Source organism: Rosa rugosa, chromosome 5 (assembly GCF_958449725.1).
Source record: "Rosa rugosa chromosome 5, drRosRugo1.1, whole genome shotgun sequence".
Lineage (NCBI taxonomy): Eukaryota > Viridiplantae > Streptophyta > Magnoliopsida > Rosales > Rosaceae > Rosa > Rosa rugosa.
Window position 1 is genome coordinate 3,437,860 of NC_084824.1, and position 12,979 is coordinate 3,450,838.

Below are 12,979 nucleotides of genomic sequence, written 5' to 3' on the forward strand. Positions count from 1 at the left end.
TATCGATTATTGCATTACTTATCAAGGTAGGCTTGGCTTGAATCTGCCCATGTAACCTTCGCTTAATGCGTTGATCCTTTATATTTAGTCGTTCAAATAGCTTGGCCATGCATTTTATTTTTTTAAATTAAAAAAAGTTACAGCAGTTTCTCTCCTCGTTTTGAGGAAGTTTCTCCTTTTTTCATGAGAGGTATTGCAATCTTTTGAAATATGATATAGTCAATTGACTATCTTATCATCATATAGAAATAATTTATTTATTAATATCTATATTATGTGAGGGCATATATGGTAGTTCAAAAATTTAACCATTCTCTTAAGAATTGGCTTAATTATATAAGATATAATTTACACCACACCTGCGATGACTTTGACTAAGTTAATTTTGATGAAACCACCGAAAATCTTTTGACTCAAAGGCCTTGTTTGGAATTGTTTCGCTTTTACGGTGCGTTTGGATGAGAAAATTATAAAATCTGTAGGAATTTATAAATGATGGAATCTTTAACTCCATCAATCTAAAATTCCATTAATTGCAATTTCTATTGTTTGGTTGCATCTATTTAGGATTTGAAATGTGTAATAAATTAAGAAAGTTTAAAACAAATAAAAAGATAAAATAGAAAAAAGTCTTGTTTTGAAAATAAAAATTGAATACTGCAAAGAAATTCGTAAATGACACCTATTTTGATGGAAATTGAAGTGAGGAATTTAAATAACGAATTCCTTCGTTTTTTTCCACAGAGAAATTTAAAATTTCCAATATGATAATGCCAAACGAGTGAATTGGCTTTTAGGAATTATGAAATCCTCACTTTCAATTAAATTCCATCATTTTTTCTCTCATCCAAACACACTCTTAAAAAAAATCAGCTTATGTTTAAAATTTTAGATTTTATTGTGTTTGGTAAATAAATAAAAAACAACTTTAATTGAAAGTTATGGTCACTGACATCAAATTTTAGAAGCAGCACAGATGTTGCTTTTAGAAGCTGTTGTGGATCAAAACACGTTCTGCATTTGTTTTATGTACTGACAGCACTTCTAAAAATATTATTTACCAAACACGAAACTGTTTTAATTCACAACCGATTATTCTCACAACACAGCAGCAGTAGTTTTTTTTTTAAGTCACAACAATTTTTTTTTTTTTTTTTAGAATAATAGTCAACCATTTTACTGAGAATAATAAGAAGAAATACTACAACTTATAGATCTAGAGATCACATCAAAATGAAAAATAGCATAAACAATACTAGATGCAACAAGGCATCGGAAATAAAACCTAACGAAGATACTGAGGGATGCTAAAAAGCATTTGATGAGGCACCGGGCATACCCCGGGCTATGTAAAACGGTACAAATAATATGGCCAACCATACTCCCATGCAAAAAAATGTGTCAAATATAGGGTAACGTTCTATCAAGGTAACCGGTAGTAGTGTGACCGACTTTGACCACTCCACGCAAAGTAATACGTCGAGTAGAGAGCAATCTTCTACCTAAGTAACCGAAATTCCAATTCCATTTTGTAGCAGAAAGAAGAATCCATAAAAAATCTCCAGGATCCCAGATACGAATCCAAACAGAAGACAAGGCCCAAGCAAAGGCCCTTCTTGAGTAACCCAAACATAGAGAAGCCCATGCCCATAGTTGGACACCAATAAACACTCTGGGCACCTAGTCCTGCCTTGCCTTCGACCCTAGCTGCTGCTCTGCCAATCCTTGCCGGAGAAAGCCCATCCCGGACACGTCTGCTTGAATCAAGGCGTAGCCACCTTCCCCACCAGTGTTGGGGCGGTTCCGACGTAGACCCGAAGAGATTCTACTCCAGACCATACCCCATATGGTCAAAAATGCGGGGAACCGAACGCCAAAGCCAAGCCTCTTCAGCCACCAATTTGGCCTTTTCCCTTCACCTGAGAACATGGTCAAGCAACAACCCATCAACCCCTCCATCAGGCCAACTCTAACCAACAGATCCAATTTCAGAAGTGCCCGGCTCGGTCGAAGGCGGTGACCAGCCTGCACCGTTCCAATCCCACTCGGCAGCGCAACCCTCTCTTCTCCCCACCAACCACAATCAAATCAAGACTGGGGACACAAAGTCGTCGCCAGGAAGCATGCTTGCTGTGACTGATAAGGAAGCACGGTAGAAGCTGTGCGCCAAGGTATCGACGCCGAACATGGTGCCGGAAGGGTACTTTATCGATGATGGAGTAAGGTACAGAGAGGCCAAGAACGACGCTCTCCCAACCCTAGCAGAGTGCTAGGTATTTTCATTTCCTCACTGTAAGTCACAGCAATCTTAAACTAGCCCAAATTAAGCATCCTTTTATAGTAGTAGTAGAAATTTAAGCTTTAAATTATTTCCCTTCTATTTTCAAGTTTCTAAATTCTCTATCAATGAATTTGATTACTAAATGTATTATAATTTTTTATCAATGAATTTTCTTTTCTTGTGGTCAAAAAGAGAAAACAAAAATTTTCTTTATTCGATATTTTGTATGCAATCAGCATCAATGTATCAATTTCAATCAATTTCGAAACAAATCCTCGACTAAATGGGAACCCAAAATTAATGAACAACAAAGCCCTAGTGGTACCCTACCCCTATAAACCTCCAACACTTAACCCTACCATCATGGTCCTTATATTGAGGGGCTCAATTTCCGACCACTCTTATTTCTTTGCCTGTTGCACATGCTACAATTCAAGTTAAAAAAACAAAATGGTCGTATATTTGCCACTAAGGCTTTAATTACGTCCATAATGATTTAATATGCGTATTGATTCTTGCGTGGGGCAGCCGCACCGCCACGTGGTGCGGCAGGCCAATCATTCCCCTAGCAGGGGGGTATTTTGGGTATTTCACATTTAAAAATCAGGGACAATTTCAGAACAAAGACAAAAATTTCTTAAATTTGATTGGGCAGCCGCACCGTACACGTGGTGCGGCTACCCGCACCTAAGAATTGGCCTTGATTGCAACCATAAACCACAAACAAGACTACAAATAAAAATATGTTGGGACGTAACGAAAGTGATGAAAAGCCTAGAGCAGACTCCCACTAATGACTCTGCATGGGTGACGGAAATTAAGCTAGTTTATGCCTTTATGGTAACTTTTTTTCCAAATGAGTGTAAAATCCAAAACCCTCATCCACGGGGCCTAAACTCCTCAGGTTTTTAAATCAGCAACAAAAACCCTGACTCAAAAAACCCTAAATTACAAAAAAGACACAAACGCCCCCACATTCAAGAATATGCTATCTTGGTCCCCTATCCCTCACCTTAAGTTAGAGAGAGAAAGTAGAGAGAGAGAGAGAGAGAAAGGGTTTCACAGCCACCATTTAAGACCCCTATAAACAAAATACCAAATGCGTGCTCAATAAGCCAATTCTTCACCTTACACAAGAACAAAATCACTCCACACGCGCGCCCAGCACTATTTTCTTGCCAAACCCTAGATCTTACACTCTTCTCTTATATAGAAAAGAAAACCCACCCCAGTCTCTACGCCACTGAGACTTTCAAACCCCAACAACAACAAATGGATACATGAATTCAAACGCAGACTCACCCTTTTTTGATCTCACTTTCTTCAATTCCCCACAAACCCCTTTTTTTCCAGATCTGACTTGAGACCTAAACCCACCAAAGCTCCGAGCTTTCACCCCAATTCAGCTTCAAATTTCCACAATTTTGCACGATCGCTGCGGAATTTGAACAATATAAGAGAAACCCATTTCAGGTTTTGCATCGTTTCTTAGAAATTCGCACTCTTTGTTGTCGTAAATGTGGTAAAATCGAAGAAAGTTTGAGTCTTTAAGCCGGTTCCTGCTAGATTCTGGGTTTTATTTGGTGGGATCTGCTTGAATTTATAACGTAGCCGTTGTTGGGTTTTTTGGGTGTAGAAGATAGTGAGGAATGCTTTATATTTGCTAGTACTGAATCTTGTGTAGTGGGTTCTAATGACAATGCCATCGGGGAATGTGGTTTTATCGGACAAAATGCAGTATCCTAGTGGCGCCGCCATCGCCGGCGGCGAGATCCACCAGCAGCCTCGGCAGTGGTTCCCGGATGAACGTGACGGGTTCATCTCGTGGCTGCGGGGTGAGTTTGCGGCGGCCAATGCGATAATAGACTCGCTCTGCCACCATTTGCGTGCAGTGAGTGAGCCGAGTGAGTATGACATGGTGATCGGGAGTATTCAGCAGAGGAGGTGCAATTGGACCCCGGTGCTTCATATGCAGCAGTACTTTTCGGTGGCGGAGGTGATATATGCGCTGCAGCAGGTTGCGTGGAGGAAGCAGCAGAGGTACCACCATGAGCCCGTGAAAATGGGGAACAAGGAGTATAAGAGGTCGAATTCTGGTGTGGGGTTTAAGCCGAGAAGTGAGCCTGTCAAGGAATGGCATAATGCTAGTGTAGAGTATCGTAGTTATGAGGGGAGTGGTTTGGAGAAAGTGGGGAGCGAGATACGGGAGGAAGTTAAACCTGGTGGAGAGGCGGGGAAAGTGGATGATAAGGGGGTGCCGCCGGCTGCAGAGAAGAAAGGTAGTCTTTTGGGTTTATGATTTGTGACTTGTTATGCTCATTTATATGTTTACTGTATGCTTGTTTGATGGTAATGAAGTCAAGATTAGAGCTTAATAAAAATGGTAATGTGCTAGGTTACTAGGTTAAGAAGTTTTTAACATTTAAAATTCATAACGTGTGCCCTGATAAGGGAAGAGTAATGCCACCTGAAAATGGCTCATTTGGGACTAGGAAAGTGATGAGAATAATCCACCATTCTGAATGAAGTCTGCATTCACAGAGGGTAAATGTGCTGTCTTGAAAGTTGTACTAGTGTAGTAGCCAGTTTCTTGGTATCTCAATGTGTCCTGGTCTTTACTTGAAAATTAGATTATGATAAGAAGTCTAATGGAGGTTAACCTACTATAAAGAACTATTATTACCTTCCTGTTTCATGTATGCATACACGTGCATATTCATATTATATGCATGTATGTTGTGCACTGTATCATTGATTCTGAGTTGTAGAAATTAAGAAAGATGTTTATTTAATGCGTTACTGTTATATTCTTCTTTATGGTTCCTGTGACAGGTGCTCCTACAAAACCTCATGAATATATCAGCTCAAGGAGTTCAGGGAATTCTCAAGGGACGATATCTGGCAATTCAGAATCTGAAGACGTGGTGGTAAATGAAGGATGCACTTCAAGCTCTAAAGGTTATACACCTTGCCATTTTCTTCATATTGTTGTCATAGTATGTGCTTTACATCATCTATCATGATTTGGATTTCAATTCAATATCTGGGTTATGTGATTTTATTTTTATTTTTTCAGAGAATGAATCACATTCTACCCAAATTCAGAATGAGAAGCAGAACCTTTCCCTCATTCCAAAATCTTTTGTTGGTAACGAGACATTTGATGGAAAAACGGTAGTTACTTCATCGTATACCATCTTTCTGACTTCAAGTTGGTTCAGAATCAGTAGAACTTTTTTGGGGGATCCTAATAATTTTCTTTTGATTAGGTTAATGTGGTTGATGGACTGAAATTGTACGAAGAGTTGCTTGGTGACACTGAAGTCACAAAACTAGTTTCTTTGGTAAATGATTTGAGGGCTGCGGGAAAAAGAGGACAATTTCAAGGCAAGTTTACATATCCATTTTGTTTATAAATACACCACAGATGGGAGAAATGGTATTTAGCGGTCGATGCTGGTACTCAACATAATCAGCTGTGTAAATGTCATGAAACTTACTGTCTTAAAAGACCCTGATTCTCACTCCATCGACTTTCAGAATGACAAGCACAAACTTTGTCTCATTCCAAAAACTGTTGTAGGCAACAAGATATCTGATGAAAAAATGGTAGTTACTTCATAGGATAAGATCTTTCTAACTTGAAGTTGGTTCAGAGTCACTGGATTTTTTGTGGGAAACATATCATTTTCTTTTATCTTACTAACGTCACCATCATCATTACATGCTATTCAATTGTACGTTTTTTAAACTTTTCGTCTTTCTTTTAGTGCTAGTTTCTGTCTGTATCTTAGTCATTTACCTTTTAATATAAGTAGTCTTCGGTTATAGGTGTATCCAGTAGTTTATCATGTATGTATTCATACTTCATGCAACCTAAATCTCACTCTAATTAGTTAAAACTTCATACTTCCATATATTATGATTTCCTTTTATCCTTACAAGACTGAATATTTGGCTGTTTGATTATGGCCATTAGTTTTCTTGTCCAAGTTTTATGTAGTGGCTACGAGGATGTATCTGCCTTTCAAATTTAACCGCGTACTGTATAATTTAATGCACTTGTTTCCTAAATTATATTATTTCTTAGAAATTCCATATACCTTTTTCAATGCGATCTAGAAGATTTTTGGTTCTTTTCCCGTTGAAACTTTTTAAGCAAAGAAAAAGAAAGAGGAAAATAAGTGTACTAGCAATGATGCCATCATAACTTTTATCTTTTTTTGCATTACATTTCTTTTTTGGCACTTTTGGTCTCTGTTATCTATATGCGGCACATCAAGCTAGGGTATGGTGTTAACGTCTAACAAAGTTTGGTAATTTTTGTATTCTTTAACTCTTAGAAGAGTATTATTTCTGGCATTTGAACCCTTCAATACATTTGAGAAAATTTTATTGTTACATGTGAAAGATTTTCAATAATGTTGGCCCTTTTTTTCTTGTATGAGAAGCAGGTCAAACATATGTGGTCTCAAAGAGGCCCATGAAGGGACATGGAAGAGAGATGATTCAATTGGGAATCCCTATTGCAGATGCACCACAAGAAGATGAAATATCTGCAGGAATCTCCAAAGGCATGTTCCAATTTGCAATTATCATTTGATGGAAAAATTGGACTTCTATTTTACAAACTCACATTCTATATAAGTTCCATGTCTAATTTTTTTTTTCCTTTTTAAATGAAATCTGTAGATCGGAGGATGGAAGCCATCCCCCCCTTGCTGCAGGATGTTATCGATCGCCTAGTTGGGATGCAAGTTTTGACTGTGAAGCCAGACTCCTGTATCATTGATTTCTTTAATGAGGTTAATATTGTACATTTCCCTTTGATATATTAAGAGCTCCATTTGTTTAGAAATCAAAATTTTGTGATGATTGTTTGTAGGGTGATCATTCACATCCTCACATGTGGCCATCGTGGTTTGGAAGGCCTGTTTGCGTCCTGTTTCTCACCGAATGTGACATGACTTTTGGGAGAGTATTAGGAATAGAACATCCTGGGGATTATCGAGGCTCTCTCAGACTTTCTCTTACACCTGGGTACTTTTTCTGACTGCTATCTTCTGATAATTACCCCCCCCAAAACACAAAAAAAAAAAAAAAAATCCAGGATCACCGTTTTATGCAATACTCTTATGGTTTTAGAAAAACAGTGGTATCATGTTAGGGTTACTTTTTAAATCACTTGATAACCCTTGGAGTTCTTCTGAAGTTTGGGACCACATACATTAGTAATGATTACAGTAGTTATTCCAGCAGAGCGTATTTTACCTTGTTGCTTCTGCTTTCTGTAAGTTTTAGAGTTGCATAATTCAAGATCATGACATAGTTAAGCCTGAATTCTTTTGTTATTTAATCTGTGAATGGTGGGTTCAAAGGAGTTCTCCTCCATAAAAGCTGGAGTAACATGTTAATTGTAGTGAATATAACATAAAAAATTTACATGGCTATACACATTACGTTATCCTGTCTTGTAGACTTCTCAGTTTTGTTTTAGATCAACTGTAATTAATTCTTCATTTTATTCATGACACTGCAGATCCCTCCTTTTGCTGCAAGGAAAATCAGCAGACTATGCAAAACATGCAATTCCTTCCATCCGGAAGCAACGTATACTTGTCACTTTCACAAAGTCTCAACCAAGGAAATCCTTTCCAACTGATAGTCAGCGTCTTCCTTCATCTGGTCCCAGCCAGTCGCCCTACTGGAGTCCACCACCAAGTAGATCTCCAAATCACATCCGCCATCCTGTTGGTCCCAAGCACTATGCAGCAGTTTCAACAACTGGTGTATTGCCTGCACCACCTAATCGTCCCCAACTTCCACCTCCAAATGGCATCCAGCCTTTGTTTGTGGCTGCCCCTGTTGGACCAGCCATGCCTTTCCCTGCTCCAGTTGTCATCCCACCTGGTTCGCCTGGATGGGTAGCAGCTCCTAGGCACCCTCCACCTCGGATGCCTCTCCCCGGCACTGGAGTTTTCCTTCCTCCCCCAGGGTCAGGTAGTTCATCAGCTCCTCCTCAACAGTTTCCAAGTTCTGCAACAGAAATGAACCTCACTGTTGAGACTGCTTCTTCAACAGAGAAAGACAATGGGACTGGAAAATCCAATCATGCAAGTGCTTCTCCTAAAGCAAAGTTGGATGGGAAACCTCAAAGGCAAGACTGCAATGGAACTGTGGATGCAACTGGCAGTGGAAGAGGAACAGTGAAGCAAGAGCAACAGCAGAACTCTAACAATCCGGCAGCAAACAATCAAGCTGGAGCAGTTTAGGACCAGAGTGAGAGAAACAGAGAGAGAGAGAGACAGAGAGGGTAGGCTGCAAACTGCAATGAGTTGGGAGCAAATGTAAAGAGCGGCAAGATTCAAGACCTAAAGATCATACTAGCAAGAGGAACAGGCGGAAAAAGGAACTTTTGAGTTCTCTTTGGATTCCCTTGTCCTCTTTTCTTTCTTTTTTCTTGTCTTGTTATATCAAACTCTTACTCTAGGTGCAAAAGCACATTCTTAAATCACCATCTTTTGGCTCTTCTATCTTGTTCGGAAATTTTGATGTTTCTTTGCTTTCGATTCAACACATATTTCTATCTTGAACTTACCCTTGAACACTGTGAATACAATCGTACAAGATGACTATAGAAGGCTCCAAGTTTCAACTGTACGTGTGAGCTTTCCACTATAACACTCAACAGGTTCGAGAATGGCCCATGCCGCCTATAAATTGTAGTCTCAAAATAAGATGGTAATCGTATACACTTCAAACTCGAGTCTCAGCAGAGCAAAATGTAAACCCACACTTCGAGTCTGTGTCACTGTCTGACCTTAATGGCATACCCAGAAGAAGAACATCCTCGGCTTCTTCTCCACAACTTCCTTTCTGTCCAGGAATGCAAGGAACTGGAATATATACACAAAAGCAATTGCACTGTGGGTTACAGACCCAATGTCTTCTCAACTACTCTTTCACATCTCATAGCCACCAACTGTGCCCATCTCATCATGCCCTTCGTCCCCATCAGAGGTAAAACTGAAACAGACCCACTAGGCCACTGCTTTGTAAAGTTTGGGGTTTCTTTCTGATTGTTTATGGTTTTTGATCATGGGTGTGCGATTGACTGACAGAGAGGTTGAAGGAGAAGGTAGAGGAATTCTTTGGCTGCGAGTATGAACTCTTTGTTGAATTCACCGGTTTGATCAGGTAACCTCTCTCTGATTGAATTGCGATCAAGAATCTTAAGAAAAGAATTGAACTTGAAAAGCAGATTGTTTGTGTTTTATGTTTCTAATTGAATTGTTGATGTTAAAGAAAGTAGTTTTCAATACTATGAAGCTTCTCCATGAATTGCTTACTTTCTGGGCTGCCAATACATCTTAACTGTCTCTTCAAAATGGTGTCGTTCCGACTACACTATGTGATGATACTTTTCAATTTTCGTCGTATATCAGCTGGAGTAGAGGATCAAGCATTGGGTGGCATAGTGATGACAACAGGCCCTATCTCAAACAGCGTGACTTTGCGGTGTGTATACAATTTTGTGAAAATATTCCTTTTGTTGCAATTGCATCTGTTCGTAATGTTTTTTCTAGTTTTTCAGCTGATACTTTTCGTTCTATGTTGTAAAAGGCAGTTTGTTATTTGAACAATTATGGGGATGATTTCAAAGGTGGACTTTTTCACTTCCAGGATGGGGATCTAACAACTATTGTTCCATCAAGTGGGGTAAGTGAAACTTTTAGAAGAAGGTTTTCCAGTTTCTTTATGCATGCATTGGAATCAACAACATTGAGATTCACTAAGGTGCAAAATTAACTACCGGTTTAAATATGTATTTGGAAAGAAAAACTATTTGGGTGGCGTGTATTATCAATTGGCTTACTGTCCTGTTAATTTCAACTTTGGATGAGAACTCATGAACTACTGGATGTTTATCAGGATGTTGTGATATACACAGCTGACAGCCGCAACACTCATTCTGTTGATGAGGTAGATTCAGGTCTCACTCTCTTTCTTATGTGTCTTTAGTGGGGCAAAGAATGTGATTCTCCCATTATGAAGTGAACAATTTGATCTTTTTGTATGTTGATTGAACTAAACCTGGTGGCCTTCCATCATGTTTGGTGAAAAGTTGGGATGAACTCATTCTGTTCTGTCGTCTTTTGAGGTCCTGACATGCAAAACTTGCGGTCTGGGATGACCATAACTATATTTTCTTTGATAGTATCAGGGTCCGTGAATGCTTTGTTTCTGATGCTCTTATCACTACACAGATAACTGATGGGGAAAGGCTCACAATGGCATTATGGTTCAGTCGTGATGCAGCCCATGATGAAGATGCTAAACTTATTTCGCTTCTCTCTCAGACTTCATTACGAGATAATGGTCCTGAATTATGGCTACCTTTGCCAGCATCGAGTAATATGTACTGGTTTTCACCAGAACAAGCTTCGTCTCATGATCAGTTGGGATTTGATATATGCTGTGCAAGACTGCATGTTCTTGGATATGATGTAGTATTCTCTGAAGACAAGATCTCCTGTTCGAATATTTCTGAGTTACAGATGGAGAAGTTGCGATTAGCAAGGGGAGATGAGTTGTTTGACTATGAGTTTGTCAACATCTTGCACGCACTTCAGGTAGTGTAACCAATGCCAACTAACTACATTTTCTGTCGATGTTTAGGATAAAAAGATGAATGGAAATAATGCGTAGTATGTTTTAAAACTCTAGCAATAGGGACCTTTCGCCGTGTTATTTGACCTGCTTTGCTCTTCATATGCAACAGGTAGTGCAATTCTACTGTTGCAAAGCTTCTGATCTGAAATCTACTAAAGTAGAAGATAGCAATAAGGTGGTACTCTTATTGCAATCACAGCGGGAGAAATCTCTCTGCCTCAAGTCTTTATTTCTGAAGGATCTTCATCTAGCGGAGTCTGTATTTTCTGCTGAGAGTGCAAAACATCCCAATTGGGCCCATCTTACAGTTGCAGTTGCTATGTGGGAACATTATGCTCACAGGTTACATAAAGAACTGGTAATGTGCTTACCTCACTGGAAAACACATCAATCTATATTTCATGTATCATTTGATGACAATTAATACATTTATACTGGAGAACCCCAATTATTCAGTAGTTTTATGATATCCATTCCAACTAGATATGAGTTATACAACTCTTCCTTCATACATCAGAGCTTTCCTATGCCCGACTGAGTTGAGCTCTTTGGTTTTGCTCCATTTGTGCAAAACATTGCCAAAGACATCATAGAATTGTATGTCAGCACGGGTTTTAGTCATTTGTACCGACATAAAACCTTGGCCGTCATAGTACAGTTTCAATTCTTTTGGATCCCACCACTTGATATCACCTCTCCATGCCTTGGAGCCACCTCCACTGGTAAAAAACTCAATTTTACTGCAGTAACAACCAAACCCACATCAATTCGTGTAATTTACTGAAGAATATAATCATATATAGTTTGATATGAGAATTCTATGCACAGATTTACCTGTCAGGATCACTGATGTGCTGCAAGCAATGGTCATGCCCGTTTATATAAAAATCTATTTTGTTTGCCTAAACAGAGTGAAAGAAGAAGCGAACATTAATAGTAAGACCTAAACTGCAAGATTCTTTTAAGTAATGGAACATTTGTTTTGATCAATTAAGGGATTACCTTAAGGACTGGGAGAAGGCGTGTTACAAGATCAGTGGTGTTACCATGATGTCCTGCACTTCTAATTGTATGGTGACCGACCACAATTTTCCATTTTGCACGGGAATTTTTCAGTGTTACATCCAGATCCTATGTTATATATATGATTATATATACCCCAAAAGAACAATAACGTAGTCGTTGGAAATTGGTTAAAAAAAATGTAATAGTGTTGCAGACCTTCAGGAGTTTTGAAAGGTAATCCTCTCGAGGAAGCACACCTCTCCAGTCATAGACATGCTCCTTTGGATTTGTAAAGTAGTCATCCACAAATGGGGTTGTGTCCACGAAGAAAAACTCTGCGATTGCTGCATAAAAAAAGTGAGACTAATCAACTGTCAAGAACAATTTGATTAATGTGAAATACATATATAGTGATAGTGAGTAGTGTTACCTGAATATATAATGAACAATGGCCTGGAGCAAAACCATCTACGGTCAATTTTTAGTTGTGCTAAAGCATCACCCCTATAGTCATGGTTGCCCAACACTGCATGCCATGCACCCCATTCAAGTACGTTCAGTCATGGTTTACTGACTTGAACAACAAGATTAAGATTGCATTTTAATATTAAAAATGGTGTAATTAAATTAATTAGTATATATTACCAAGGTACCAAGGTATCTGTAAGCTTGGGGCAGTGTATATGTTGGAAAATGACTCATTGAAGGCTGGATCATCCGGCCCTGTCAAGCCATCATCGTAGAAATTGTCGCCGGTGGAGATGACGAAGTTTGTCTGTGCTTTCTCTCCAATTATTCCCATCTACACTTAGATTTGCAAGCTAGTTCAAAATTACTGACTTCATAGTATATCATTGAAGTTGGTGAAAGTAAAAATATTGAACCTGGGTAGCGACTTTAGATTGGTTGTAGAGTCCTCGTCTTCCCCAATCTCCAACGACCAAGAAACTCAGAGACCCATCTGCATTTGCTTGCTGTTGAAAACGTTGAAGATCAGCTTTAGCAACCAAACAAAGTGAG

General features: G+C 39.0%; 3 protein-coding genes across 4 annotated transcripts; 2 read left to right on the forward strand and 1 right to left on the reverse strand.

Moving 5' to 3' along the window:
* Positions 1–3,372: 3,372 nt before the first annotated feature.
* On the forward strand, positions 3,373–8,812 carry LOC133712129 (RNA demethylase ALKBH10B). Of its 2 annotated transcripts, XM_062138220.1 has the most exons (9): positions 3,373–4,560; positions 5,114–5,239; positions 5,358–5,455; positions 5,551–5,668; positions 6,736–6,855; positions 6,974–7,086; positions 7,167–7,321; positions 7,821–8,281; positions 8,363–8,812. In XM_062138220.1, the coding sequence occupies exons 1-9, from the start codon at positions 3,975–3,977 to the stop codon at positions 8,551–8,553; spliced, it is 1,968 nt and encodes a 655-aa protein (XP_061994204.1). In that variant the 5' UTR covers positions 3,373–3,974; the 3' UTR covers positions 8,554–8,812. The 2 variants fall into 2 exon arrangements, with proteins under 2 accessions (XP_061994204.1, XP_061994203.1); XM_062138219.1 differs by having other exon boundaries at positions 7,821–8,812.
* Positions 8,813–8,951: 139 nt separating this feature from the next.
* On the forward strand, positions 8,952–11,421 carry LOC133712130 (uncharacterized). The gene is made up of 7 exons (XM_062138221.1): positions 8,952–9,301; positions 9,403–9,478; positions 9,727–9,799; positions 9,905–10,000; positions 10,214–10,264; positions 10,549–10,914; positions 11,064–11,421. Exons 1-7 carry the CDS (start codon positions 9,106–9,108, stop codon positions 11,376–11,378), a joined length of 1,173 nt encoding a protein of 390 aa, XP_061994205.1. The 5' UTR covers positions 8,952–9,105; the 3' UTR covers positions 11,379–11,421.
* A 23-nt stretch (positions 11,422–11,444) lies between these two features.
* LOC133712131 (purple acid phosphatase 3-like) lies at positions 11,445–12,761 on the reverse strand. The gene is made up of 6 exons (XM_062138223.1): positions 12,605–12,761; positions 12,390–12,485; positions 12,176–12,303; positions 11,957–12,085; positions 11,789–11,856; positions 11,445–11,694 (listed from the first exon to the last, which is right to left on the reverse strand). Exons 1-6 carry the CDS (start codon positions 12,759–12,761, stop codon positions 11,445–11,447), a joined length of 828 nt encoding a protein of 275 aa, XP_061994207.1.
* Positions 12,762–12,979: the final 218 nt, after the last annotated feature.

What these genes read in the sequence shown, in the direction of transcription:
- LOC133712129 (XM_062138219.1), top strand. Translation starts at nt 3,975, where the DNA reads ATGACAATGCCATCGGGGAATGTGGTTTTATCGGACAAAATGCAGTAT. An exon ending in ATGCACTTCAAGCTCTAAAG is followed by an intron (nt 5,240 to 5,357) that starts GTTATACACCTT and finishes TTATTTTTTCAG; the next exon opens with AGAATGAATCACATTCTACC. An exon ending in AGACATTTGATGGAAAAACG is followed by an intron (nt 5,456 to 5,550) that starts GTAGTTACTTCA and finishes TCTTTTGATTAG; the next exon opens with GTTAATGTGGTTGATGGACT.
- LOC133712130 (XM_062138221.1), top strand. Translation starts at nt 9,106, where the DNA reads ATGGCATACCCAGAAGAAGAACATCCTCGGCTTCTTCTCCACAACTTC. An exon ending in CTATTGTTCCATCAAGTGGG is followed by an intron (nt 10,001 to 10,213) that starts GTAAGTGAAACT and finishes GATGTTTATCAG; the next exon opens with GATGTTGTGATATACACAGC. An exon ending in ACACTCATTCTGTTGATGAG is followed by an intron (nt 10,265 to 10,548) that starts GTAGATTCAGGT and finishes ATCACTACACAG; the next exon opens with ATAACTGATGGGGAAAGGCT.
- LOC133712131 (XM_062138223.1), bottom strand. Translation starts at nt 12,761, where the DNA reads ATGGGAATAATTGGAGAGAAAGCACAGACAAACTTCGTCATCTCCACC. An exon ending in ACAGATACCTTGGTACCTTG is followed by an intron (nt 12,486 to 12,604) that starts GTAATATATACT and finishes CATGGCATGCAG; the next exon opens with TGTTGGGCAACCATGACTAT. An exon ending in CACATCAGTGATCCTGACAG is followed by an intron (nt 11,695 to 11,788) that starts GTAAATCTGTGC and finishes TTGTTACTGCAG; the next exon opens with TAAAATTGAGTTTTTTACCA.